Source organism: Rhincodon typus, chromosome 11 (genome assembly GCF_021869965.1).
Source record: "Rhincodon typus isolate 14 chromosome 11, sRhiTyp1.1, whole genome shotgun sequence".
Lineage (NCBI taxonomy): Eukaryota > Metazoa > Chordata > Chondrichthyes > Orectolobiformes > Rhincodontidae > Rhincodon > Rhincodon typus.
The window spans coordinates 67,631,365-67,658,979 of record NC_063342.1 but is presented as its reverse complement, the minus strand read 5'-3'; the positions used below and the strand labels follow the sequence as shown (position 1 = coordinate 67,658,979).

At 38.6% G+C, this 27,615-nt stretch overlaps 1 protein-coding gene across 1 annotated transcript in view; it reads left to right on the top strand.

Annotated features, from left to right (window-relative positions):
* The window catches only part of kpna3 (karyopherin alpha 3 (importin alpha 4)), an 89,500-nt gene that overhangs the window by 33,050 nt on the left and 28,835 nt on the right, over window positions 1–27,615 (top strand). Inside the window, exons 3-11 of the mRNA XM_048602531.1 lie at window positions 1,246–1,335; window positions 3,292–3,321; window positions 8,432–8,484; window positions 10,214–10,309; window positions 11,951–12,036; window positions 15,064–15,150; window positions 17,127–17,296; window positions 19,538–19,582; window positions 22,148–22,279. Coding sequence (XP_048458488.1) covers window positions 1,246–1,335; window positions 3,292–3,321; window positions 8,432–8,484; window positions 10,214–10,309; window positions 11,951–12,036; window positions 15,064–15,150; window positions 17,127–17,296; window positions 19,538–19,582; window positions 22,148–22,279 — 789 coding nt within the window. The remainder of the gene's footprint in view (window positions 1–1,245; window positions 1,336–3,291; window positions 3,322–8,431; window positions 8,485–10,213; window positions 10,310–11,950; window positions 12,037–15,063; window positions 15,151–17,126; window positions 17,297–19,537; window positions 19,583–22,147; window positions 22,280–27,615) is intronic.

Below are 27,615 nucleotides of genomic sequence, written 5' to 3'. Positions count from 1 at the left end.
ATGTGACCAAACCAGAACCTAAGGCCCAGTATACTTTCCTCACTTCTGCACTCCTACCTTTCTTTCTGAAGCCCAAGATTTCATTAACTGTGCTGACTACTCTTTCTGTACATCCTGCTATCTTGAAAGATCCAATCACATGCACCCATATCTCTTTGTTTTAAAAGGTGTGCAGGGCCAATGCTATTAAATATTTGTTGTCCCTCCTAAAACCTTCAGCCAAAATGAACCAACACATTTCTCAGCCTATTCTGCTGGCCTGTCTTTTTACACTATTCATGCTATCCTCACTATTTGCCATATGGTCACATTTGCCTGTTAGTTTTTTTCCTTGCTTATTGTTTTAAAATCCTTATCCACCACAAATGTTTTAACTGGCCTGTATTTGCTGGGAATGGTCATCCTTCTTGATTTGCAAGTAGAAGTCTATTTCTTGGTGCCACTTAGTAAACTCAAGTCACTTAACTGGTATGAACACATTGGATGGATTATTCCCACGCCTGCAGAGAAAGGCTTGATTGTGAAATTTCACTGGTGAAAGCACAGAAGCAGTACTTTTGGACCTTTTGTATCTGTGCTGGATCTTTGAAGGAGTACCTCACTTAGTACCCTTCCTGTCTACTCCATGTAGCCCTGTATATTCTTTTTCAGATAATAATTCAGTTCCAAATCCTTAATCATTCACTGCACAATAAAGATGTACCTAATGTTGCCATTGCTTCTGATGCCAATCAATTTAAATCTCTGTTGTCTTAATCTCGTTCTAGATCTCTCCACCAATGTGGACAGTGTCTGTTTATTTGCATCCAGACTCCTCAGATTTTGATTGCCTGTATCAAATCTCTTGCTAACTTCCTCATCTCTAAGGAAGAGAGTTCCAAAGGTGTTTTAAAAAATGTTACTAAGTATTGAAAATGCCCTATAGTTATTTGTTTGCATCAACTTCTGATCAAAATTGCATTTTTTAGTACCAAAGATCATGTTCTGTTTCAACTATTGAGTTCCATCTAATTATACCTAGTACTTGTGATAACCAGGAGGAAATTGGCATAATTATTGTATTGGATTTCATTTTAATTTCACCTTGGCACAGTTGTGAATTATATTTAAGTTTGAAAAGTAGCTTTTGTATAATGTGTGGCACTTTCAAAGCTCGTGACAGCAAATGTAAATGTGAGCATCTACAATCATTCATAAAAATACTTTATTCAGATTCCCTTTTAACTAATTATTTATCACTTACAGAACAAGAGAGATGAACATCTACTCAAGAAAAGAAATGTGCCACAGGAGGAAAGTTTAGAAGATTCTGATGTGGATGGAGATTTCAAAGCTGTAAGTGAAATCCATAATATGGAAAATAGGTATAAACGTACATTTTTTACGACTAGATTGTATATACCAAGTGCGTGTTTACAAATAGTTGTTACATATCGGGTTAAAGTAAGTCACTGAGAGACTATGGCTGGCGTAGCACCCAGTTGTTGCTATTAATTGTTTTAAAGTAACCTTTTCGGAAAAGAGATCATGGTGTTGATGATTTAAATCTGTTCAGTAACATGGGTCCAGTTTGGTGAAAGCAGGAGAATTTGGTGGTCACCATTTACGACATGGGGCCAAATGTAATCTTTTTAGGTAAAATTAATGATATACATCAAATGGACATGGGGACCAAAGTATAACATTTTGGAATTGTAGTGAGGGTAGAAGAATTACTTGGTAGTTGTATGAAATGTTTGTGTATTGAAACTTCAGGGAAATATAAAGCATTCAGTGTTAAAAAAGGATTAATGGTAGCTTTAGTTCAAGAATTTGGAACATTTCATATTTTCCCTAAAACTATTTTCATTGTGCTTGATGTGGCGTACGTAATTTTCTTTATAACCAATTTATCTAATGTTAGTTTATTAATAAACCTCTAGTTAAACAAATCACAGTGCATTTGTAACCATTTGATAGTCACACTTACCAAAGTACATATAAGCATTAATTTTTGTGGGGAATTCAGTCTATGTTGGCATATAACAGTACAAGTACAATGCTGAAAGTTGGGCTGTTTTCATGGTTTTATTCTGAAAACCTTGTGTATTGTTCCAAATCATCAAAGGTTGAAGATGACCAGGTATTAAATAAGAGCTAAGCAAATTTGGACTAAGCCACCAATCAATAAATCTCAGCTCTGCAAAAATGGCAAGATTTTAGTAGGTTTTATAAATTGATAAATGACAAGATATTGAGAGCTAGTCATTTTGTTTGCAATTTAAAAGAAGTAGGTATCACTGGGCAACTTGCATTTTGTATAAAGCTGTTCAGTAAATTGAATAACTTAATGTAGGTTTAGATAATCCAAATAATAATGTTGTTAGGAATATTGGACTAGATTTTTCAAGGAACGGCATGCGGTCTGATTGTCCCTCTGGTCCTTTTCTCCCCACAAAAAAAGAGGAGCTCAACTTTTTTGACAGGAGATTTCCCCTGAGTTCCCTCGGGAATGTGGTACTATACTTCCATTCTGACAGCTCTTTTGTAGTATAGAGCTATCGAAGGAAGGTAAACCATTCTTCCCTTTCACGGCAGTCGGGTGGTGGTGGTGGAATCTGGTCCAGTTCAGCAATGTGGAGAGAGAAGGTGGGAGAAGTTGGATCTGGCTGGGTCTGGTAGGCGAAGAGAATGTTGTGTCAGGGTGTGGGACATCTTTTTAGTTTAACTCTTCTTGAGTAACTATTTTATTGAATTTTACTGGACCCATCCAAAGTGTCTGAATCATCAAATTTAAATGAAGACTTTTAGATGGCTCCAAGCATAGTGAAATTGCCCAGTGGAAAATTCAGTTTTGCAGACCATTCCTTCAGATTCTACTATGATGGGGATTCCGCAGGATGAGCAGCTCCTAGATACATTGCAATAATGACTGTCTAGCCAGTAGAAAATCTGGGTCACAAATGTCATAACAGAATTGTTTAAAAAAAAATTTGCCTTAAGGTATGAATTTCCCACGACAAATGCTCATCAATCCATTTCTTTAGCAAATACTGATCGGTCAGAATAAATAAGTTGAATAAGCATTTAGTAATACAATTCATTTGCTTTTGAAGACTTAGGTCTTGAAGCTGAAGAATATTTTACGTGCTCCTAATTGCAAAAATAGGAGTTCAGGAAAACTTTCAGGACACTGGAATCGAATGGGCGGATGGAACTCTCAAATTGCAAGAAATTGTCATTGCTAGGCCTTCACTCTAGAATAATGGTACCATAAAAATTGCCACATAATTTCACTTGTTTCTTTTCCAGCAAAATATAACGTTAGATGCTATTCTTCAGGTAAGAAAACTATTAACTGAAATTTTTGAACCTTTGAAATTTGTTGCTGTTTTCCTGCTATTTGATCCTTTAAATGTTTCCGTAACAATAAACATGTTTATTTTTATATTGCAATGTGAATGTAAAATAAGAAATAAGCTACTGCATGTTGTATGTTCTGTAGTTTAGAAAAAAATTAAGACTCCGCCTCATAAGTATGGTTTGGTCAGAAGACGCGAATCTCTCTGAACAGCTCAGATAGCTTTTATTTAAATGGTAGGAAGAAAACCTGAGCAATTGGAAGCCCAATAACTGACCCCAGGGCAAGACTGCTTGCACCAATGCAGTATTGTTATCTTCCTTTTGTAATTTACACCCTCCTGGGATGCATTGGTAGTTTTCAGTCAGGTATTTATTTAGACATTTTCTGGAGCATTCCTTTAGTGTGGCAAAATGGTGCAGATGTCGACTGCCACTGCTGTTTCCTTGCACTAGATTACTATTCTAGCAGGTGTTTCCTTTCAAATTTGTTTTGAAGTAATTAACTTTAGAATGCTTCATTGCCCACGCTGTGTGAAGAGCCATTGTTTGTTACATCAGAATGCTCTCCTTCATATTGTCATAACCCATGGAAGCAATAACTTTGCATAGTTTACAACGGTCTAAAATAATCGGATTAATTTCAACAACAGTCACTGAAATCTAGGGCTACTGACTTCTTTCTGCCATTTTCTGGCTAGTTTTGACTCCTTTAAGTTGATTCTCACCTACATTTGAGATCCCATTTTTAATATTGTCCACGATGACTTCAAAAGCCAAGTGTTCATCCCTACATGCATGTTTTGTGAACAGTGAGCTGTGGAGTACAGCTTTGTAAAGTAGAATAGTCCAGTAATATTATTGCAAAAATAAAGCACCCTTATAGTGATTTTTAAAATTCCAAAATGGCACACATCTGATATGCTATTGAGGAAATTTGTTCATGCTTTAGAAAAAGCCATTTGCGAATTTTTTGCAAAGTGCCAATAGAAGCCTGTTGTAGCATTTAAAAGGTTAGAAGGTCCACTTGAATCCAAATTGGATTGTATAGGTAAATGCAAAGGCACCTTCTGGATCTTGTATCTGTGAAGGAAATTGACTTTTGATAGCGGGTTGGGGTGTTTAGTATACAAGCCTGGAGCATCAGTGAATGTTGAACAAAAACCTGAAAGAACTGCGAATGCTGGAAATCAGGAATTGCTGGAAAAACTCAGCAGGTCTGGCAGCAAGTATGGAGAGATATCCGAGTTAACGTTTTGGGTCCAGTGACCCTTCGGGACCTGAAAGGTGAGCTCTGATTTCTCTCCACTGATGCTGCCAGACCTGCTGAGTTTCCCAGCAATTTCTGTTTTTGCTTTTCCATCAGTGAATCCCTGATCTCTTTAGGTGAGGGGTGCATGTGACTTAATCACTCACTGGATGGTGCTGCACAGCAGTAATTGAGGTAATAGGTGATGAAGCTGACGGCAGTTTCAGTTAATAGAATGGTTTTGGTTGGACTTCATCAGAGGTCAGACTGAAACTATAATTAGGGACCTTCTCTTAAAGGAAGAGGCATGCTCATGAATAAATCGCTGGTATTTTTTGACATTGCATGTTTTGCATTGCACCCTAAATATTTGCGAACCAGTCACATTCAACTACAACTTGAATCTATTGACTATGTTTAGAAGTCTTATTTTGAGTGGTCCATTACAATTTCTGAGATGCAGTGCGTGAATTAATTGTGAACATGTGTCTAAAATCCCAATCTCGTACCTTGTCAGATCAATTGATTAAAAACTGAAAAATGTTTTACCATTTTGCCTATGTGTTTAGAAAATTTTTGCAGCAAGTGTCCATAATTGTAATAAGTATATGTTGAACTTGGAAAATTTTCAACAAGCAGCCCCTTTGGGATTTAGATTTACATTCTAACTGGCTCAGGTTTCCCCCAAATATTCAAGTGCTTCATTGTCTGAGGAAAGTCCTTGGATGTGCACCAAGTCTCTTCAAAACCACAATATTGATTCCTTCTTATCTCCAAACACTCCAAACATCAAATGTCTATCACAAGCACTGGGAAAAATTTAAATGCTCCTATAAGAGCACTTCACAACTTGATTTTAAACTCGTCCTGTGTCCGTCTTTAGGTAGTTAGAAAAATTTACTCTCCTAAAGACCTCCATTAATTGTCTACCTTCCTATTTGCCTTTGTCTTTTGCATACCACTAAGATGAGTGGCAGAGCAAAGTGTGCAGAAGACTGTGAAACTTTGTAGAGGAACATAGATACATTGAGTGCGTGGGCAAAGGTCTGGCAGATGGAATACAATGTAAATAAATGTGAAGTCATACATTTTGGTAGGAGTAATAGTAAAAAGGATTATTACATGAATGGTTAAAAAGTTGCAGCATGCTGCAATGCAGAGGGACCTGGGTGTCCTTGTGCATGAGTCACAGAAGGTAGGTCTGCAGGTACAACAAGTAATTAGGAAGGCAAATGGAATTTTGTCCTTCATTGCTAAAGGGATTGAAATAAAAAGCAGAGAGGTTATGTTGCAGCTGTACAAGGTGCTGGTGAGGCCACACCTGGAGTACTGTGTGCAGTTTTGGTCTCCTTACTTGAGAAAGGATGTACTGGCACTGGAGGGGGTGCAAAGGAGGTTCACTAGGTTGATTCCGGAGTTGAGGGGGTTGGCTTGTGAGGAGAGACTGAGTAAGTTGGGATTATGTTCATTGGAATTCAGAAGATTGAGGGGGGGATCTTATAGAAACATATAAAATTATGAAGGGAATAGATAAGATAGAAGTAGAGAGGATGTCTCCACTGGCAGGTGAAGCTAAGACAAGAGGGCATAGCCTCAAGATTAGAGGGAGCAGATTTAGGACTGAATTGAGAAGGAATTTCTTCACCCAGGGGGTTGTTAATCTATGGAATTCCTTGCCCAGTGAAGTAGTTGATGCTACTTCAGTAAATGTTTTTAAACAAAAGGTAGATTTTTTTTGAACAATAAAGGAATTAAGGGATACGGTGAGAACGCGGGTAAGTGGATCTGAGTCCACGAAAAGATCAGCCATGATCTTATTGAATGGCGGAGCAGGCTCGAAGGGCCAGACGGCCTACTCCTGCTCCTAGTTCTTATACCTGTTTGTCAGTGTGTGCTGGTCAGTGATTTCAGTGCCTGACCTCTTTGCCTCAATGTGCCTTGCTCTTTCCTGACCTTCAAATTTCTAAGTACTTTGGCCACACTTTCAATTTGGGAGGATGGCATCATAATATGTCATCTTAGTCTAGGTTAATTTATTTTCCCCAATTTCAACCAGTGTTGAGATAGACATGGAAGTGTTGTACTACAACAAAATTAGACTTTCATTTTTCTCACTTTGCATTTGCATTTAATTGCCAGCTACAGTTTGGGTTTTTCAGTCTGGATTAGGAGGCAAGACAACAACTTGAAAATATCGTCCAACAGCAAGATATGGCTTTTACTTTGTAGTCTGTTCAGAAGAGTTTAAAGGAAAGTTGTACCGTCTGTTTTTCCTCCACAGTTTATTGCTTTCAATTACCTTCCTAAGCAGGTCATCCAAATGCTATTTGGATAGAATTGAATTGAATTGCATTGCATTAAATCTCCACAGTACTGACTTAGTACCAATAAGTGTTCCTGCTTTATTCATTGTTTCTCATTGAGACCTCATTAAGACAGTGGTGACATCAGTTCAGCACAACATAACACATGAGCATGTTACGCACTTCAAAATTCTTTTTGAGTAGTTATATAAAATGTATAAAAAATTTATATGCTATTTACAATTAATGTTATACTGTAATTCAAAACACCTTCGCTCGCCATGGATGATATGCATTTAACATTCAACAAGCCAGAACATTTTCAAAATTAAACTTGTTATCTGTAGATTAAAATGTTTATGCAATGAAACATATCTTTAAGTTTAGTTATTTAACTCCTGTTTGAATTACTTGTGGCATTTCTGTATTTGTAGTAATTCTCATCGTGCAATTACTCTTTGAATTTTCCTTTAGTTCACCATTTGCTGATATTGCTTAGTGCTATTTCCCACATGATGTGTTGTTGTCAAGTTGGGTACAACCCCTCCCCCTCCCCCGAAAGAAAATTACATTCTGAAGAAATTTGTTGTCCATTACATACTTTACTCCACACTATCCAATTTTGTTCTCAACGCTGACACTCTGGCGCTGTTCTGAGGGAGTGCTGCAATGTCTTGGGTGCCATCTTTTGCATGGCATGTTAGGTGGAGGCCCCAACTGCCCCCACAAGTAGTTTTTAAAAGATACTACTTTTGAAGAAGGCATTACCCAAATCTCCTGATGAATATTTATCCCTCAATCAACGTCACTTAGTAGATTATCTGGTCATTATCCCAATGTTTTTGAGAAATTGTGCATAAATTACTGTCTTATTTCTCATGTTCCAGGTTTGTATCTTACATTACAGCAGTGATTGCTCTTCAGTAGTGAGATGTCTGGTTGTTGTGAAACGCTGTATATGAGTGCAAGTCTGTTCCTCTCCTGGTTCTTGGGTCATGACTCCTGAGCCATTTAAATGTGTATATATATGATTTAGAATGGTGAATGGTGCGCATGCTATGATGTCAGCAAACACAGCCATCTTTTTTAAAAAGAAAGACATTGATTTATGCAGTGTCGTCATGATTTAAAGTCCCAAAGCACTTTACAGTCAATGAAGCACTTCTAAAGTATAGTCACTGTAATGCAGCAGCCTTATTGGCGCACAGCAAGATTCCACAAGTAACAGTGTGTTGATGATCAGGTAATCTATTTTTAGTGGTATTGGTTGAGGCACAACTATTGATCAGGTTACTGAGTTCAATGCTCATAAACAGAACTGTGGGATTTTCTATGTCTTGCAAGAGGTAGATAGGGCCATGGTTTAACATCATCAGAGTGGGGCTTAAACTCATGACTTTCTGACTCCTTTGAGTTCAACGTGTATTAAGTCCAGCTCTTAAAAGTGCAGAAACAATCAGAATTTATAAAATGTTGATTTTCGAATACTGGGCAAGATAAACAAGTTTGCTTTATTTTTCTCAATGCTTTATAATTGCAGAATGCAACTAATGAAAATCCAGTCATTCAACTCAGTGCTGTTCAGGCTGCAAGGTGAGGCGATTGGATGGCTTTGTTATTAACAACTGAATATACTAGGACTAAATGATTACATTGAGATGGTACTTGTGTTGGTTCAATACTGTTTTACACTAGTTCTTAGTTACTTTGTAATTTTGTAATGACATCTTGATCACAAAGAGTTCTTACTTGAAAAAATTCTTGAAGAAGGAGAGATTTAGTTCGAATAGAGAGGGAGAGTGTTCTGGAGCATAAGACCTGGGCAGCTGAAAATGTGTGTCATGGGTGTGGTGAAAGGAGTGGGTGATAGAGACAAGATCAGATTTGGAGGAATGCAGAGTGCTTGAAGTATATTAGAGTTTGAAAAAGTTAGAGAAGAGTGGGAGGAAGCCATAAAGAGATTTAAACACAGGTATAATAATATTGAATTGGAGGTGTCAAAGGACCAGCAGCCAGAGTCGACTAGTGAGCACATGAATGACATGCGAGCAGGATTGGATGTGAGCAGCAGAACCTTGGATGAGCAAGTCGTGGCAAGTGGAGGAATGGAGACCAGCTAACAGAGTGGAATCTGGTTTTAACAAAGGTAGGGATGAGTTTTTTGACTGATGGGCAAAGATGGATGATAAGATGGTAAACGTGTCAATGCTTTGGGTTGGTAGGATATTGACTCAAGGTCGGCGAGGTGAAATTGGAGGCTGAGGTTGCAAACAGTCTGGTAAAGCTGAGAGAATGACCTGGGTGAGATGCTTTAGGTGACAATGGTGCAATATTTGTTTTGAGAGTTAAATTTGGCTTCATTCTTCTTAATGATCAATCTTTCTTCATTAGAAATTCCATGGACTCAAATTTGTGGTTCTAATTTCTCGTTATATTCTCCTGCTAACATTTGACAAATAAAAATCTAGAATAGAAAATCTATATACTAAATTGTTTATGATGGTTTGTAATTGCACAATGACTGGTGGATGGCTCAGCGAAACAGGTTTCTCAAGTCTCTGCACTTGGTATGCACATCTTAACTTATTTGAAAATGTTATCTTCTAAATAAATTATCAAGTTTTGTTTTGTAGACAGAGAACTATAGGTTTGGTGGCAATGTCTTTACTATTTATCCTACCAACAACTATTTCTAGTCAAAGGTATTTTTCTGTAAGTTAATTAATCTCAAATTGTAGAACTGTTTTCTCACTTTTAATTGTAATTGTAAAAATCACAATATGGTGTTGTCTATTGTACTGCATAATAGAGAAAAAATAAGGTAAAACATCCAATCCATCAAGCTGAATAATTGATTGTATGTCATGTAACATCAAATTGTAAAGTCTGGAATGCTTGCTGACCCCAACCCCTCTGTTGTGATTGATGTAGTCACTTTGAAAACCTGCAACTCATTGTTGTATGGATGGTGTTAAACAGTAATTGCGACATTATTACTCACAAAGAAAAGGAGGCCACATAACTAATGAATAGGGTTTTAAATAAAATGACTAGTTGTTGAACATTAAGCAACTTATCGTCCATTGCTATCATATAAATTATAGAATTGCATTTACTAATGTAGCGTGTGGGTAAGTTTATTTAAAATAAATTTTTTGCAAAATTATTTTTCCATCTGCTAACAGACGCAGTGGTGGTTTTCTTAATCAATGCATTGTGTTGCCAAGATTGATGTCACTCACAATGACCAAATTTTTATTTGTTGCGCATGTTGTTAAGGGTGTTAAAACATTTAGCTACTTTTTTCCTCAAAATCTTGCAGGAAGTTGCTGTCAAGTGATAGAAATCCTCCAATTGATGAATTAATAAATTCTGGAATCTTGCCTGTGCTGGTACGATGTTTGGAGAGGGATGACAAGTAAGTGTCATGATGTAGTCGTCATCTTTGTTTACTTTTCATGAATGCTTATGAATTGCAAAAGACATTGAAAGCATCATGTTTTGTTGAATTTTTGTATTGTCTGTTGGTTTTTTATGCTTTGCCTATTGAGAATAAGATTCTAAACATGCTACAGTCAGACTAATTTCTATTCCTGCAAGAATTAAACTTTGCCCTGCATATTCTTGCTGTTCATTAACAAAATTTAACTTCATTCTGATCTAGAATTTGATTTGACTCTTGAAAATGTTTGAGTATTTATCTTGACTAACTGCAGGACCAGTTATTTGCGTTTGCATTTTGAGGTGTCTCTACCTCTTCGTATTTTGTCCGTTTGCCCTCTTGGTTAAAAAAATCGTTCACTGGTGAGACAAATTGCCAGGATGGTTAATTTCTATACTATCGGCACTGTTGACTTGGTTGCAAAAAGCTGCAGGAAAGCAGTGGGTTAGGTGCCCTTTAACCTTCTCACTCAACTATAGGGTACAAATTTATTCTGGGACCCTATTGCAAGGCTGTAATATGTGAGCCATCATTGCAGTTCAACAGATGTGTGCCTTTTAATGAAATCCTGTGCGCAGCATAGTGGCTCCCTCACAACTCCAGGGAACCGGGTTTGATTCCAGCCTTGGGTGAGTGTCTGTCTGGAGTTTGCATGTTCTCCTGGTATCTGCATGAGTTTCCACCAGCTGTTGCAGATTCCTCCCACAGTCCAAAAATGTGCCGGTTAGTTGGATTGGCCATGGTTAACATGGGGTTACGGAGATAGGGTGGGATCTGGGTGAGTTGCTCTGCGGAGGGTCAATGCAGATTTGATGGGCCAAATGGCCTGTTTCTGCACAGTAGGGATTCTATGAAAGGGTGTGCTGTAACAACATTCGTTAGAGCAAGCTAATCCGTTTCTCTGCTTCTCGATGGTCTTAATTTGTTTAAAAGTTTGAGATTCTGGTCCTCAAATACTCTATCCCCAACCTGAAGGCTGAGTAGACAAGTTGGAGACAGTGATGACTTCCGCCATCCTGTGGTCTGTCTTCGTTGAAAAGAGGCTCCCAAAAGATGAAAAATGATCCACGTTTTCTAGGTTGCCAACCCCTCCATTAATTCCCCCTCCATCCTGGGCCGCCTCCAGTGGGGCAGGAGCAGGCAGAGACAATGGGTAAACCACGGTTAAAGGGTAATGGGGAGCAGGCAGGAAAGCTGAGATGAGATCAGCCGTAATCATATTTAAATAGTGGAGCAGGGATCGAAGGGCTGAAGTGCCTCCTGCGCCAAGTTCTTATGTTCTTACTTGCTAGCCTTCCACCAATCAAATAAGACCATTGGTAGGATTTGAAAACCGAGCTGACAAAGTAGTGGATAACATTTTAAAAGGATTTGTGTGCCTTTCATTTGAAAGTAAATATTTTCAACAAGATACACATCATGTGACGTTTACAACAGTAGGAAGGAGATAAAATGAAAGTTAAGCATATCTGGCACTGCATAATAACCTAGTGTAAGTTTTATTACTTAGTGGAGTTATGAAATTTTGATGCAGTGAAAATATTAAAGCCCCTTAAATTATGTTCTTTGGAATTTGATCTATTGCACTAGAATGATGTGTGATTATTAATGTTACAGTCCATCTCTTCAGTTTGAAGCTGCCTGGGCGTTGACTAATATAGCATCTGGGACATCTGCACAAACTCAAGCAGTGGTTGAAGCAAGTAAGTGACAAAATCAGTGGTGATATTAATCCAGTAGTAATTTGTAAGCTGTTTGTGTTGGTTATGTTCATCGCTGCACTTAAGTAAATTTGTTTGCAGCTACAATATTGGGACGGCACGGTGGCTCAGTGTTTAGCACGGCTGCCTCACAGCGTCAGGGATCCGGGTTCGATTCCAGCCTCGGGCGACTGTCTGTGTGGAGTTTGCACATTCTCCCCGTGTCTGCTTGGGTTTCTTCCGGGTGCTCCGGTTTCCTCCTACAGTCCAAAGATGTGCAGGTTAGGTGGATTGGCCGTGCTAAATTGCCCATAGTGTCCAGGGAGGTGTAGATTAGGTGGGTTATAGGGGGATGGGTCTGGGTGGGATGCTCTGAGGTGTGGTGTGGATTTGTTGGGCCAAAAGGCCTGTTTCCACACTGTAGGGATTCTATGAATATGCAGGAAAAATGATGTCATTTAGTATTAAATGTAAAATCTTCTTTCTACACAGTGACAGTGCTCAGCAGTACCTGGAACAGGATGTTTGCTATAAAATAATTTCAAAAATAGCTGTCAATACAGTATTACCTTGTCAGCTTTAAAATGTGTGAATGCTCAATGACTGCCAAGAGGCCTGTCCTCAGATATAAATTCAGTGCAGGTGTCTTAGAAATAATTAGGTTTTCCATTAGTAATAAATCTGAAAAGATATTTTAGTACAAATATAAATTTCAGTTCTGTTGTGCAGGCTTCCATGCCAAATATTCCAGCATTTTGGTTCCTTTTGTCAAGGAGGCAATGTAGAAATCAAAGCTTGCAAAATTGTTTTATTGAATTTTTGGATGTTTCAGCGGCTGTAATGTGAGCCTCTAAATTCCAACTCACATAGTGTTTACAGCACTGAGACAACCTTAATCAAACTCACTGAAGGTTTTCTAGCCACAACAAATTGTACAATTACTCCTTGACCCTCTCCATATCTGAGCGGCGATCAACCTGACATACATTTATGTCCTCCTCCTCCACTGTCTCCCATTTTAAATGTATCTTCAAAGGTATTCCTTTTACTGCTTCTATTCCGCCATATCTCATTAGAACCAGTAAGTATTTCTTCTTAGTACCTTGTATGATAAAGTTCAAATCTACATTTCACTCTTTCCCTTTGCTTTTTTTATCTCTAGCACCTTGCAGACCAGATCCACTGACATGGGCGAATTTGCACCTGTACACCAACAACACCCTAATATACCTGCCACCAGTGCCCTCTGTTCCAAAACTACCTCTATTGTCAGCCTTCCTAACCGATTTATAAATGAGCCTCTATTTGAACATTGGGATGATTGAAGAACAAGATGTTAGATTACCACTTGAGTCAGGGATAAACGCCCCCACAAATTGGTTGGGCCAAACTCATTGTGTCAGTAGTCTACATAATTTCATCCACCCGTCATCAATACTGCCTTCCCCTCTGATCTCCTGTCTTTATTTATTCATGGGATGTGGGCATCGTTGGCTGGGTTGGCATTTATTGCCCATTCTTAATTGCCCTTGAAAAGGTGGTGAATGATCTTCTTGAACTGCTGCAGTCCATGTGTTGCAGGTAGACCCATAATGCCATTAGGGAGGGAGTTCCAGAATTTAGACCCGATACATTGAAGAAATTATGATATATTGTCAAATCAGGATGGTGAGTGACTTGGAGGGGAACTTGCAGGTGGTGTTGTTCCCATGTTCCTTCTTGATGGATTTGGTAGATCCTGTTGAAGAAATCTTGGTGAATTTCTACAGTGCATCTTGTAGATGGTACACACCACAGTCACTGAGCATCTGTAATGAAGGCTGTAGATGTGGTGCCAATCAAGCAGGCTGCTTTGTCCTGGATGGTGTCAAGCTTCTTGAGTTTTGTTGGAGCTTTTTTTAAAATCGTTCACAGGTTGGTGGCATCGCTTGCCGGGCCAGCATTTATTGCCCTTCCCTAATTATCCAGAGGGCAGTTTTGAATCAACCACATTGCTGTGGGTCTGGAATCACATGAAGGCCAAACCAGGTAAAGATAGTAGTTTCCTTCCTTAAAGGACCTTCCTTAGAGAACCAGCTGCACCTATTCAGGCAGATGGAGAGTGTACCATCACACTTCCGTGCTTTGTAAATGGTCGACAAGCTTTGGTGAGTGAGGTGGTGAGTTCCTCACTGCAGGATTCCTAGCCTCTGACCTGCTGTTGAAGCCTCTGTAGTTATACGGCTAGTTTGGTTTCTGACTAATGGTAGCCCCAGGATGTTGATAGTGAGAGGTTCAATGATGGTAATGGTCATTGAATGTCCAGGGGCCAGTGGGGTGCATCTTTGGGTATTAAAAGGCATGGCCTCAAAGATAGCGGATGCACTGGTAGTAATGTTCCAGTCATCCTTCGATTCTGGAGAAGTATCAAAGGATTGGAAGCCTGTCAATGTAACATCTTTATCTTTTAAAAAAGGATTAAAAATCGCAGGTCAAGCTTAGTTGTGGGTCACATTGAATATCCAAGTTCCATAGACTCTGACTTAACTGAAGAGCTTAACAGCAGAGGCAAAGTATGTTAATTTTATCGGTATACAATCAAAGGAGTTTTTAGCTTCTCTGTGAAATGATAGCTGGCAATGTAGAGGGTTGAGACAAGTTATAGAGAACTATTCTGTATCCATTCAGTCTCTGTAAATGGAGAGGCGGTACTGCTGAAAGCCTTTTGAGTTGTCTGCAATTTTTTACTGCCTTCAATTTGGCAAAGCCCACTTTTCCACTTGTGAGGTTGTCGTAAGCCCTAAGCAATGTATTCATTTCAGTAAGTTATTGGAGAAAATTGGCTTGAACTAGATGTAGATAACACAGTGTGAAGCTGGAGGAACACAGCAGGCCAGGCAGCATCAGAGGAGCAGGAAAGCTGACGTTTCGGGTCGGGACTCTTCTTAGAAAAGACAAGTTGTAGTCTAAGATATCCAATGTTATTTTGGATGTAGTTCTTTGATTGTTATCTTGATTAGAGTAGTGCTAATGTTTTATGTTTGGTTCCAGATGCTGTACCTCTGTTTCTGCGATTACTCCACTCCCCTCATCAGAATGTTTGTGAGCAAGCAGTCTGGGCTCTAGGAAACATCATAGGTTTGTATTTTCATAAAGTCTTTTGTACACTGTTAAAAGCACATGGGAATCCTGGCTTTATAAGTCGAGACGTAGAATTCAAAAGCAAAGTGCTTATGCTGAATTTTTTAAATTACCAGTGAGGTCTTAACTGTGTCCACTTCCAGGCACCACACTTTAGGAAGTTTGCTTCGGCTTTGGAGACGGTGCAAAAGAGATACGTTAGATTTTCTTTTACTCACTGGATGGTGGCATTGATGGAGGCCAGCCTTTATTTTCCATTCCCATTTGTCATTGAGAAAGTATTGGTTAGCCACCACCTTGAACTACTTTTGTCCATGTAGTGGAGGTACATCCATTGAGAGTTCCACGTTTTAACTTCGTGATGATGGAATGAGGATGCATTTGAGCTAGGAAGGCACATGACTTGGCAGGACATTTGAAGGTAGTGATGTCCCATATGCTTGCTACTCTTTTCCTTCTTGACAACAGTAGTCACAGGTTTTAGGTGGTATTGTCATGGATCAGTCACAGGGCTTTGGTGGTGGAGGAAGTGAATACTTAAGGTCGGGATGTGATGCTATTGAAATGGGCTGCTTTGTCCAGGATGATGTCAAGCTTCTTGAGTGTTATTGGAGCTGTTCTTAAAAGGGCATGCAGAGAGCATTCCATCACACTCCTGACTTGCCTGGTAGATGGTGTTACGGCCTTTGCAAATAAATAAAATGGTGACTGACTCACCATGTAATTTTCAACCTATTACAGTATTTGTGGCTGGCCCAATTAAGTTTGTAGTCAGTAAAACCCCCAGTGTGTTCATGGTGAGAGTTCTGTGATAATGGTGGTTAATTCACTTTTTGCTGGAGATAGTCATTGCCTGACACTTGTATGGTGCTAATTTTACCTAACAGCCCAAGCCTGATTGATGTCCCAGTCTTGATCCATGCGTTTCAGGATTACTACATCATCTGAAGAGTTGAAAATGGATACTTCAATTACCAGTCAATTATCAATCTAGTCTTATGATTGAGGGAAGGTTAGTTATAAAACAGCTGAAGCTGGCTGGGCTGAGGACACTGACCTGAAGAGTTTCCTGCAGCAATATCCAATAATTGAAATGATGACCTCCAAAAATCTCAAATATCATCTGCCTAGATATGGATTCAATTTTACAAAAGCTACTTGATGCCACATTCTCTAAGATGTTGTAACATTCACCTCACTTCTGACATTCAGTGCTTTGGTTCATGTTTGGGCCAAGTTCATCATGAGTGCCCCTGATGGATGCATTGAGCATTGATGAGAAGAATATTGGTCATTGAGTGCCACTGTCAAGACCAAGTTCCATCACTTTGTTGAGAGTGGATTGATGCCAGGTATGAGAGACTTAAGTTATGTAGCGAGAAATGCCATAATTGTTTTCAGAGAACTGGATGTTCAGAGATTTAATTGCATTTGCTGAAACTTGAGTTTTTTTTTGTTGACATAACAAGTAGAAACTGTTTCCACTGGCAGGAGCATCAGTAACCAGAGGACATAGATTTAAGGTAATTGGCAAAGGCTTCAAGGGGAGATGAGCTGATCTAGAATGAGTTTTATGACCTGGAATTCAGTGTCTAAAAAGGTGGAAGGAGCAGATTCAATTATCTCTTTCAAAAGAGAATTGTAACTAACAATGTGATCTTTGAGACCAATACAGGTAGTAATGTGGGACTTAGTGGATAGCTCTTTCAAGGATCCTGAACAGGCACAGTGAAGTGAATGGGGTTCATTGCCGTATGATATAATACAGAGTTCTAAATTAAGAATTGTATTGTTCAACCATTTAAACAAACCACCAAAATAACATGTATATTTTTGCTTTGAATTGTTTTATTGAGTTTATGCATTAACATTTTCATCTAACTGCTGTATATGCATCAGCTACAACATTTTCTTTCATAAAGCTTTTCAGGTTCTCATCTCTAATGCAAACATTTTCATTTTCACTTCTTTAGGTGATGGTCCTCGTTGTAGAGACTACGTCATCTCATTGGGAGTTGTCAAACCTCTTCTGTCCTTCATCAATCCCTCCATCCCCATCACTTTCCTTCGAAACGTCACATGGGTCATAGTTAACCTCTGCAGGAATAAGGATCCACCACCACCAATGGAAACAGTTCAGGAGGTAAAGAAATTTGACAAATGTTGTTTGGTTTTTATAAGTGAAAATAACTCAAGCTGTTGGCTGGATCAGGGAGATTTTCAAATAGGCTGGATAAATTTGATTGTGATGGGTCTATATATGTGATATATGCACATATGTAGAGGGTGAAAACATTTGAAATGATTTGCCCATAGTAATTAGGAATGTTAAGATGGTTCAAGTGTCACAAACTGACTGTTTATTGTGATCACGCCATACACCTGTTCAGTAAAGGCACATGCCAGTTTGACAATAGTAAATATGAAGGCTACTTACTACTATATTCCATACAAATAGAAATTTTTATATGGAAACGTAGGTGTATTCAATACTTCTGGAACTGTTAGAGCTATTGGCTGTCTTCTGTGTAGAGTGGTCTACCATCATGAAGCCTTGGTAGATTTGGAATTGCATTTTATTGTGAAGGAAATGACAACATGAAGTGGTAAATTTAAAGGAGTAAATTATAAATAGGCTGAGGGGTGACTGGTTCAAATATTTTAGAACTTGCATTCATATGGCACCTTTAATGACCATGGGACATTTTAAAACACTTTGCAATACTTTGAAAAAATTGCAGTGGAGGATTGACAACCACCATTTTGTGCATAGCAAGGTCTCTCAAACAATAATGAGATAAGTGAACAGATCATCTGTTTCTACTAGTGCTGGTTAATAGCTAAATGTTTGTAGGAATGTTGATTACATCTATATGTTGTTGGAATTAATAGCTACACAAATAAGGTTCACAATAAATATCAAATTCCTTGATTTTAAATCAAGCAGCCATTATTGTAAATCTCTGATTTTGAAATTGACTTCTCATTTTAGTCTTTCGTTTTAAAAAGCACAAAAATAATAGACACAATCTTTACACACTACAAACATGAAAAAATAAATGTCTTTCCTTTATTCCAGCAATGCCATAATGGATACTCAAACTTCAGTGAAAAGTCACACCAATTCTATTCAAAACCTTCTTGCTTAGCTTGAAATTGCTGCTTATTCACCAGGTGCTACTTTCTTCAGCTCATGTCTCTCTCTGAGACACTTAAAACAAGCTGCTAACTCTGCTCACTATTATTTAACATGGGTTCCCTAAACGAATATCTTCAAAAGCCTTGTAGGTTGTTTCTCTTTGTGACACACCCACAGTATTCTGCTTCTGGACATTCCTTCTCACTGAGTTCAAAGCATCTAAATACTTGTCAGCCCTGATTGGTTGGAGACTGCTGATAACAGCACTCTTCTGTTATGGGCCTCCTGTCCTCATCATGATTCTTCTATCACCTCCCTCTCTCATCCCCCACTCACTCTTGATCGCGTGCTGTCTCTCTTGCGCTCTCCGTCTCTCCCTCTCTCTCTCTCTCTTTCTCCCTGTGTCCAAAAATGAGACTGGTTCACAGGACTGAAAAGCTAAAAAAAAGTCTATTTTGTCTCCAATTTAGAATGCAAATATGCATAATAATATAGCAACCATCATAATAGTCACTAGACTACATCTCCTGGTACATCAGCTTCTCAAAATCTGCCTCTTTCACCAGGCTTTTGGTTATTGTTTTGAAGTTTTCTTTTCTTGCCCTGGTGCCCATTTGTGTTTCATTGCATCTCTGTGGGACTTGTATGCAGGCATTATATTTGACTTCCTCCCAGAACTCATTATTTTGTTTTTCTTCCCTTTCCATGTTTATTGTTGAAGTTTGAAATGGTACTGTTCAATGATAAGGTCACTTTGCTGATGCCAAAGTTCTGCACACGTGTATAATATTAATTCGGTTATTGACCATTGAAAAAAAGTTTTACTTTGTTTTGCGCTCATTATTTTAGTGGTCTTTTAACCACAATATACTGGTTTATTAAAATATTATTTTCAATTTACTTTTTCAAATCTAAAGCACGACTGATTATTTCCAATCGTGCATGAATATATTCGTGAGCCCTATATTAAACTGATCTTTGAAATATAAAATAAATTATCATTAATTGGTATTTATACCTTCATTCATAAGAGATATCATTGAAAATGTGCATGCTGCTTGGTATCAGCGAGTGGAGCCATAGTAATATGTCTGTATAATGAGTAAAAACTGCCCAATTGTACAAGTACTATTGAATTGGTTATAAATACTTGTTAGTGCATTGGATCCGGTTTAGTTTGTGCTGTTCCATTATTGAATTGCGAATTTAATCACTGAATAAATTATTCAATTTTTCCCTCCACAGATCCTACCAGCACTCTGCGTGTTGATATACCATACAGATATTAATGTAAGTAGTGTACTAACTCCTGGCAAAGAAGATGTGCAACCTCCATGTTTTCAGAATAGCTGATTTTTTTTTTGAAAGATGGAAAGAGTGTTCGTACTGAGGCCAACATTTGTTGCCTATCATTAATTTCCCTTGATAGTGTTTCAGGTGCAGGGGGATTTTCATGGCCGTTTGGGACATTTTAGCCAACAATAAAGCACAGTGTAATACTTCTCTTTCCTTTTGGAAGAATGTTGATCTACTTAGATTTTAATTATTCAAATGTTAAATGGATTTTTAAAGTGGATTATATTCCAAGAGTTGACTTATTTTGCATAGCCTTTTTTTTTTAAACTTTTTTAAATTTGATGTGAGTTGGCTTCCTTCAATGCATGTAAATTTTCCTGGTCTTGCGTAGTACTACAATCTTTAATGCAGAATGATTGTCTATAAATCTATACATGTGAGTAGTTAATAACTGCACGGCTTCACTCTCACTAAGAATTTCTGAGAGACTAATAACCAATTCTCATGCTGTTAAAACAAGTTCAATCATAATACAAGCCCAATATAGTGCATAGGTTTATACAGGTATAGATTGAGGTATAGACAGGGTGGATAGCAAGAAGCTTTTTCCCAGAGTGGGGGACTCAATTACTAGGGGTCACGGTTTCAAGGTGAGAGGGGAAAAGTTTGAGGGAGATATGCGTGGAAAGTTCTTTATGCAGAGGGTGGTGGGTGCCTACAATGTGTTGCCAGCAGAGGTGGTAGAGGCGGGCATGATAGCGTCATTTAAGATGTATCTAGACAGATACATGAATGGACAGGGAGCAGAGGGATACAGATCCTTGGAAAATAGGTGACAGGTTTAGATAGAGGATCTGGATCGGCATAGGCTTGGAGGGCCGAAGGGCCTGTTCCTGTGCTGTAATTTTCTTTGTTCTTAATATTTAATTTTTTAATGAGTCAATAGTTTATTTTCAAGCTAGAAATATCTGTTGGCCTGTTTTTATGTATCAGTTATGACAGTGTAACTGTGCTGAACGTAATTGTTCTTCTGAAGCTGTCAGCAACTTCTGACAGTGCACACATGATTAAACTCAAATCAAAAAGTTGTTGTCAGTGTATTTGTCCTACCTGATGCACTGTTGAAGTTCTTGGAGACTGCACCCAATTAGAAATTATTGAATTGACCAGAGCTTGCCCTTTCTGCATTTAGACTGTCTGTAAGGACCCCTGATTAAGTTGTCATTTTTTGAATGTGGTAAAGCTAGCTTTTTAAAAGTTCTTTAACGTATTAATAACTTGAAGCAAACCCTCTGGCTACAAAAGGAGAATTTATGTTTGTGGAATATCAAATTTCTTATAATGGTGCAAAAATTCAACATTTTTCATGTTTTATATGACTTTTTCCTAAAAAAACAGACTTTGTCAAATCTTTTCATCTTCTTTTAATTGGGACAATTCACAAGAAATTCATTCAAAGGTAAAAACATTCATTTGGTATAAGGGGGAAGTGCTGATTAGTTATAAACAAAGTTTGGCGATTAACTGTCAGTCATCATTAAATGCTGCATTCTTCATGGCAACATCTCTACTATTCAGGGTACACTTGTCAACCAGTCAGCACTCTTCACTTGTATGGTAAAACTGCCTTTTTCCCTTTACTTTGGTATTTCTTGCAAATTGTCCTGATGAGACTAAGATGAAAACCTGGAACAAAATGTCGTCTTTTCAGCAATTCTCAAATTCTTTATTGCCAGACGACTCTTATAAATGTTTTGATATTTCAGCTTTGACCTTAGTCACATTTGTGTGACTCAGCCATTTATTTTGCGTTCTCTAAAATAATTAAAAAAGGATAATCAGTATATTTTACTTGCTCCTTTGTTTTCTGTGCGCATATTTCAGTCTTATTGTTTGCTTACTCTGCTTGATGATATCACTGTTAGATGCCTGGATATTCTCTGAAGTTTGCTTGACATTAAGTCTGATGTCAGTAAAAGAGCTAATGCAACCCATAGAGATCTCTAGATCTTTGTGGGCAGCTTTCTTCAAGCTTGGCAAGTGTTGATAGAAATCCTGGAAGTTCTTTGTCATTGGTAAAAGGTCAATGTTAGTCACTGTCCTAAAAACCTTTTTGATCTATCCACAGAAGTGGAGGTATTTTGGTCTTTTCTCCTCTGCTTCATGTTGGTTCCTGAAATTACTGTCATCAAAAAGATAGGCTGAAAACTGCCAGCATCATCTTATAACATGTTGCAAGTTAGATAAATTTTCAAGTGGCAGGCTGTAAATGTAAATTTGTTGTCATGTTTATTTTTAACAGTAACAGAGGTTGTAAACCAATTGGTGTTTCATTGTACTGTGTTATAGCATGATTATGTAGTTTTTCCTTCATGGAAATAAACCAGTACAGACCTTGGACCAAGTGATTCATGTTGCACACTCTTCTCACTTTGCTTCATCTCACCCCATCAACATCAGTTATCTTTTTCTCCCTTGAGTGCAACAGTGTGCATCAGCTCTGTGTGAGCGAGTACCACATTCTAACTTCTTTCTAATTTTCATTTCAAAATATTCAAGATACTCGTGGACACAGTGTGGGCTTTGTCTTATCTGACAGATGGAGGTAATGAGCAAATACAGATGGTGATTGATTCAGGTGTGGTGCCTTTCCTTGTTCCACTGCTCAGTCATCAAGAAGTCAAGGTTCAGGTGAGAAAAGTATTTTTTATACCAAACCTATGGTGTCTAGAATATCTTGACAAGATTTTGATCTTAAGGCTAAAATTGGATGCAAAATAAAGCCATTTTGAGCTATGGGGAAAGGGAAAGGTAAAACGACAGGAAGTATTATGGCAAATAGAAAAGAAAGCAGCAGGTTAACATGTTCAGGAGGGTTTAACTACATCGAAAACTATGAAAGAAGTTAAAAGGAAGGAAGACTCAGGAGATATTATTAATGGAGATGTTAGAATTCAAAAAATATGGTATTAAAACTAGCATCAAAGCACTTTACCTGAACGCTTGTAGCATTGAAAACGAGGTAGATAGTTAATGGCACAAATCATCGCGAATGAGTATGATTTAGTAGCCATTACAGAGACATGGTTGCAGGATGGTCACAACTGGGAATTAAATATCTAAGGGTATCAGACTATTCAGAAGGACAGACAGGAAGGTAAGGGGGCCGGGGTGGGGGGGTTGATGTAGCTATGATATTTAAGGATGGCATCAGGCCTGTGGTGAGAGATGATATAGGTTCTATGGAGAATAAGGTTGAATCCATTTGGGTGGAAATTAGAAATTCTAAGAAGAAAAAGTCACTGATAGGCGTAGTCTGTAGGCCACCAAATAGTAACGTCACATTGTGGCAGGCAGTAAACGAAGATAACAATGACCATGTGGGATTTTAATCTGTATGTCGATTGGCTGAACCAGGTCGGCTAAGGCAGTCTTGAGGAGTTGTTCATTCAGTGTATCTGCAGTAGTTTTCTTGAACAGTGTATAATGGAACAGATGAGGGAGCAAGCTTTCCTAGATCTGGTTATGTATAATGAGACAGGAATGATTATGATCTCATAGTTAGAGATCCTCTTGGAAGGAGCAATCACAGTAAGGTTGAATTTAGATTACAAATAGAAAGTGAGAAGATAAAATCCAATACCGGAGTCCTGTGCTTAAACAAAGGAGACTACAATAGGATGAGGGAGGAGTTGGCTAAAGTAGACTGGAAGCAAAGACTTTATGGTGGGACAATGGTGGACTTTCAAATCAATTTTTCAAAGTGCTCAGCGAAAGTATATATCAGTGAAAAGGAAGAATTATAGAAAAAGTAGTAATCAGCTGTGGATGTCTAAGCAAACAAAGGAGGCTATCAAATTGAAAGATAAGGCATACAAAGTGGCAAAGACCAGTGGGAAGCTAGAAGATCGGGAACACTATAAAGGCCAACAGAAAGCCACAAAAAAACTAAAGAAAAGTAAGATAGATTATGAATGTAAACCAGCTGAGAACATAAGGTCAGATAGCAAAAGTTTCTCCAAATATATAAAACAAAAGAGTGGCTAAGGTAAACATTGGTCCTTTAGAGGATGAGAAGGGGAATGTAATAATGGGAAATGAGGAAATAGCCATGGCATTGAACAGGTATTTTGTGTCAGTCTTCACAGTGGAGGGCAAGAATAACATGCCAGTATTTAATGACAAAGAGATTAATGTAGGTGAGGACTGAGAAACAATCATTATCACGAAAGAGGTAGTGTTGGGCAAGCTAATGGAGCGAAAGGTAGACAAGTCTGCTGGCCCTGATGGAATGCATCGCAGTGTACTAAAAGAGATGGCGGGAGAAACAGCAAATGCGTTCATGGTAGTTTTCCGAAATTCGCTGGACTCTGGCGCAGTTGCAGCAGATTGGAAAACAGTAAATGTAACGCCGTTGTTTAAAGAAGGAGATAGGCAGAAGTTGGAGAATTATAGGCTGGTTAGCTTAACTTCAATGGTTGGGGAAATGTTTGAATCTGTCATCAAGGAAGAAATAGCAAGACATCTTGCAAGAAATAGCAAGATAGAAATTGTCCCATTGGACACACACAGCATGAGTTCATGACGGGCAGGTCATGTTTAACTAATTTAATGGATTTCTATGAAGACATTGCGAGCATGATGGACAATGGAGACCCAGTAGATGTGTATCTAGATTTCCAAAGGCATTCGAAAAGGTTGTGCACAAAATGCTGCTACATAAGATAAAGGTACACAGCCTTATGGACAATGTATTAGCCTGACTAGAGGATTGGTTAACTAACAGGCAGCAAAAAGTGGGGACAAATGAGTACTTTTCTGGTTGGTGATCAGTGACTATTGGTGTGCCTTGGGGATCAGTGTTGGGACTGGAATTGTTTACAATTTACATAGATGATTTCGAGTTGGGGACCACGTTTGGTGTGACAAAGTTTGCAGATGGCACTAAGATGGACTGTAAAGCAAAATGTGCAAAGGACTCAAAGTTTGCAGAGGAATATAGATAGTTTTAAGTGAGTGGTCAAGGGCTGGCAGATGGAGTAAAATGTTAATAAATGTGAAGTCATCTGTTTTGGTAGGAATAACAGTAAAAAGGACTATTATTTGAATGGTAAAAAATTGCAGCATACTACTCTGCAGAGGGAGCTGGGTGTCCTTGTGCATGAATCGCAGAAGGTTGGTTTGGACGTGCAACAGATAGTTAAGAAAACAAATTTTGTCCTTCATTGTGGCAGGGATGGAGTTTAAAGGGAGGTTATGTTACAGCTGTATAGGGTACTGGTGAGTTTTGGTCTCCTTACTCAAGAACGGATGTACCGGCACTGGAGGGGATGCAGAGGTGGTTCATTGGGTTCATTCTGGAGTTGAGAGAGTTGGCTTATGAGAAGAGACGGAGTAGACTGGGACAATACTCATTGGAATTCAGAAGAATGAGGGGGGATCTTAGAGAAATAGAAAATTATGGAGGGGATAGGTAAGATAGAAACAGGGAGGATCTTTCCACTGGTGGGTGAAACTAGAACAAGAGGGCATAACCTCAAAATTAGGGGGAGCAGATTTAGGACTGAATTGAGGAGGAACTTCTTCACCCAAAGGATTGTGAATCAGTGGAATTTCTTTCCAAGTGAAGTAGTTGAGGCTTATTGAATGTCTTTAAAGCTAAGATAAATAATTTTTTGAACGTTAAAGGAATTAAGAGTTATAATGAGAGGGTGGGTAAGTGGCGCTGAGGCCACAAAAAGATCAGCCATGATCTTATTGAATAGCGGAGCGGGCTCGATGGCCAGATGGCCTACTCTTGCTCCTGGTTCTTACGTTCTTATGTTTGTTTCATTCCTGATCCCAGCTTTAATGTTTGAGCTAAGTCGCAAAAATTGTTATATTTGAAAAAGAGTTTATATTTGAAAAAACATCATGTAGAAAATACAAGTAAATCTTATTCTTTGTTGAAAAAGTAAATGCTGACCTAAAATATTTTGTAAATTGTATATTTTCTCAATTTACATATGTAAGCAAATTTGATTTCGTTACACCATTTTTATTCTACAGTCTAGTGCATGTTTTTTTTACAGGGGCAGATTTCGCTTTACTCTTGAGGCTTGATGTCTTGTAATTTGTTATAAACAGATTGAGATTTAAAACAAATCTCTCTGCCTATGCACACCAACTAACTATAAGCAAATTGTGATTGTGTTTCTCTGTTAAGTAGTGGGGGCATATTTCCCCCACCCCTTTTGGTGGACTTTGACTTTTTAAACTTGCATTGACATGGCTTTATTTTGCAACCAATTCTATCCTTCAGATAATAACAGTAAATGCCAGTAACTTGGATTTAGTATGACTGAAACATTATTAAAAACTCTGAAAACTAAGAACGTATAAGTTGAAACTTTTAATGGCAAGCATTCTTCCTTAAATATCAATAATGAAAGTGCCTGCATATTTATTGGCAAGGTCAACACCTACACAGAATTGTGGCAACCAATCTGGAAGATGGGACAAATCAATTCAGCTAAAACAAAAATCTACCCATTTTTAAGATAATACACACAAAAGTGAGATCAAACTCACAACTACACTGTGATATACTCAAACCAGAGGTACAGTTTATTGCACACATTGTTAGACATAAGGGTGCACTTTCCAACAGGAGTGCCCTGACAAACGTGTGGAGAGAGAGAATTGGAAAAGGTAGAGATTATTTAATTAGGCAGAACTTAAGTACAAAAACACATCCAAGTGATACCAGTTTAATCATGTTCTTGCTTTTATGATGAGTCCAAAAGGGGAGTTGGTCCGAAATTTCTTTTTATTATTCACTCATGGGGCATGACGTCGCTGGCTGGCCAGCATTTATTACCTAGTTGCCCTTGAGAAGGTGGTGGTGAGTTGCCTTCTTGAACTGCCATTGGTTGACCCATCATGCCATTAGGAAGGGAATTCCAGGATTTTAACCCAGCGACAGTGACGGAACAACGATATATTTGAAGTCAGGGTGGTGAGTGGCTTGGAGGGGAATTTGCAGGTGGTGGCATTCCTATGCATGTGCTTCTGTTGTCCTTCGGGATGGAAGTGATTATGGTTTTGGAAGGTGATGTCAAAGAATCTTTGAATTTCTGCAGTGCATCTTGTAGTTAGTATACACTGCTGCTACTAAGTATTGGTGGCGAGGGAGTGGATGCTTTTTGATGTGATAACAGTCAAGCAGGCTACTTTGTCCTGGATGGTGTTGAGTTTCTTGATTGCTGGAACTGCATCTGTCCGGGCAAGTGGGGAGTATTCCATCACACCTCTGACTTGTGCCATGTAGATGGTGGGCAAGCTTTGGGGAGTCAGAAGGTGAGTTACTCACCCCAATTTTCCTAGCCTCTGATCTGTTGTTGTAGCCACTGTGTTTATGTGCTGAGTCCAGTTGAGTTTCAGGTCAGTGGTAACCCCAAAGATGTTGGTAGTGGGGGTACTCAGTGATGGTAACACAGTTGAATGTCAAGGGACGGTGGTTAGATTGGCTCATATTGGTCGTTGCCTGACATTTGTGTGGTGTGAATGTTTCTTGCCACTTGTCAGCCCAAGCCTGGATATTGTACAGAGCTTGTTGCATTTGAACATGGAATGCTTCAGTATCTGAGGAGTCGTGAATGCTGCTGAACATAGTGTTGCAAATAACCAAGGGTCTGTAACCTGTTTCAGAGGTTAAGTGCTAAGTTATTAACACACCATCTATTGAATAGGTGTGACTTGCAATTTTATTTAGTGGGTTTCTTTTTCTTGGCAATGATCGCTTCTCTGACAGGAGGTGCATGGGGATTTGTTGGTTGGCTGATGTTGATGCCTGAGAAATTTTTGCAAGTTTGTTGTCAAGTCCCAGACATATGATTATAACAGCCAAATTTGTTCTGCTATTTGAGATAGTAGGAACTGCAGATGCTGGAAAATCTGAGACAACAAGGTGCAGAGCTGGATGAACACGGCAGGCCAAGCAGCATCATAGGAGCAGGAAGGCTGGCGTTTCGGGCCTAGACCCTTCA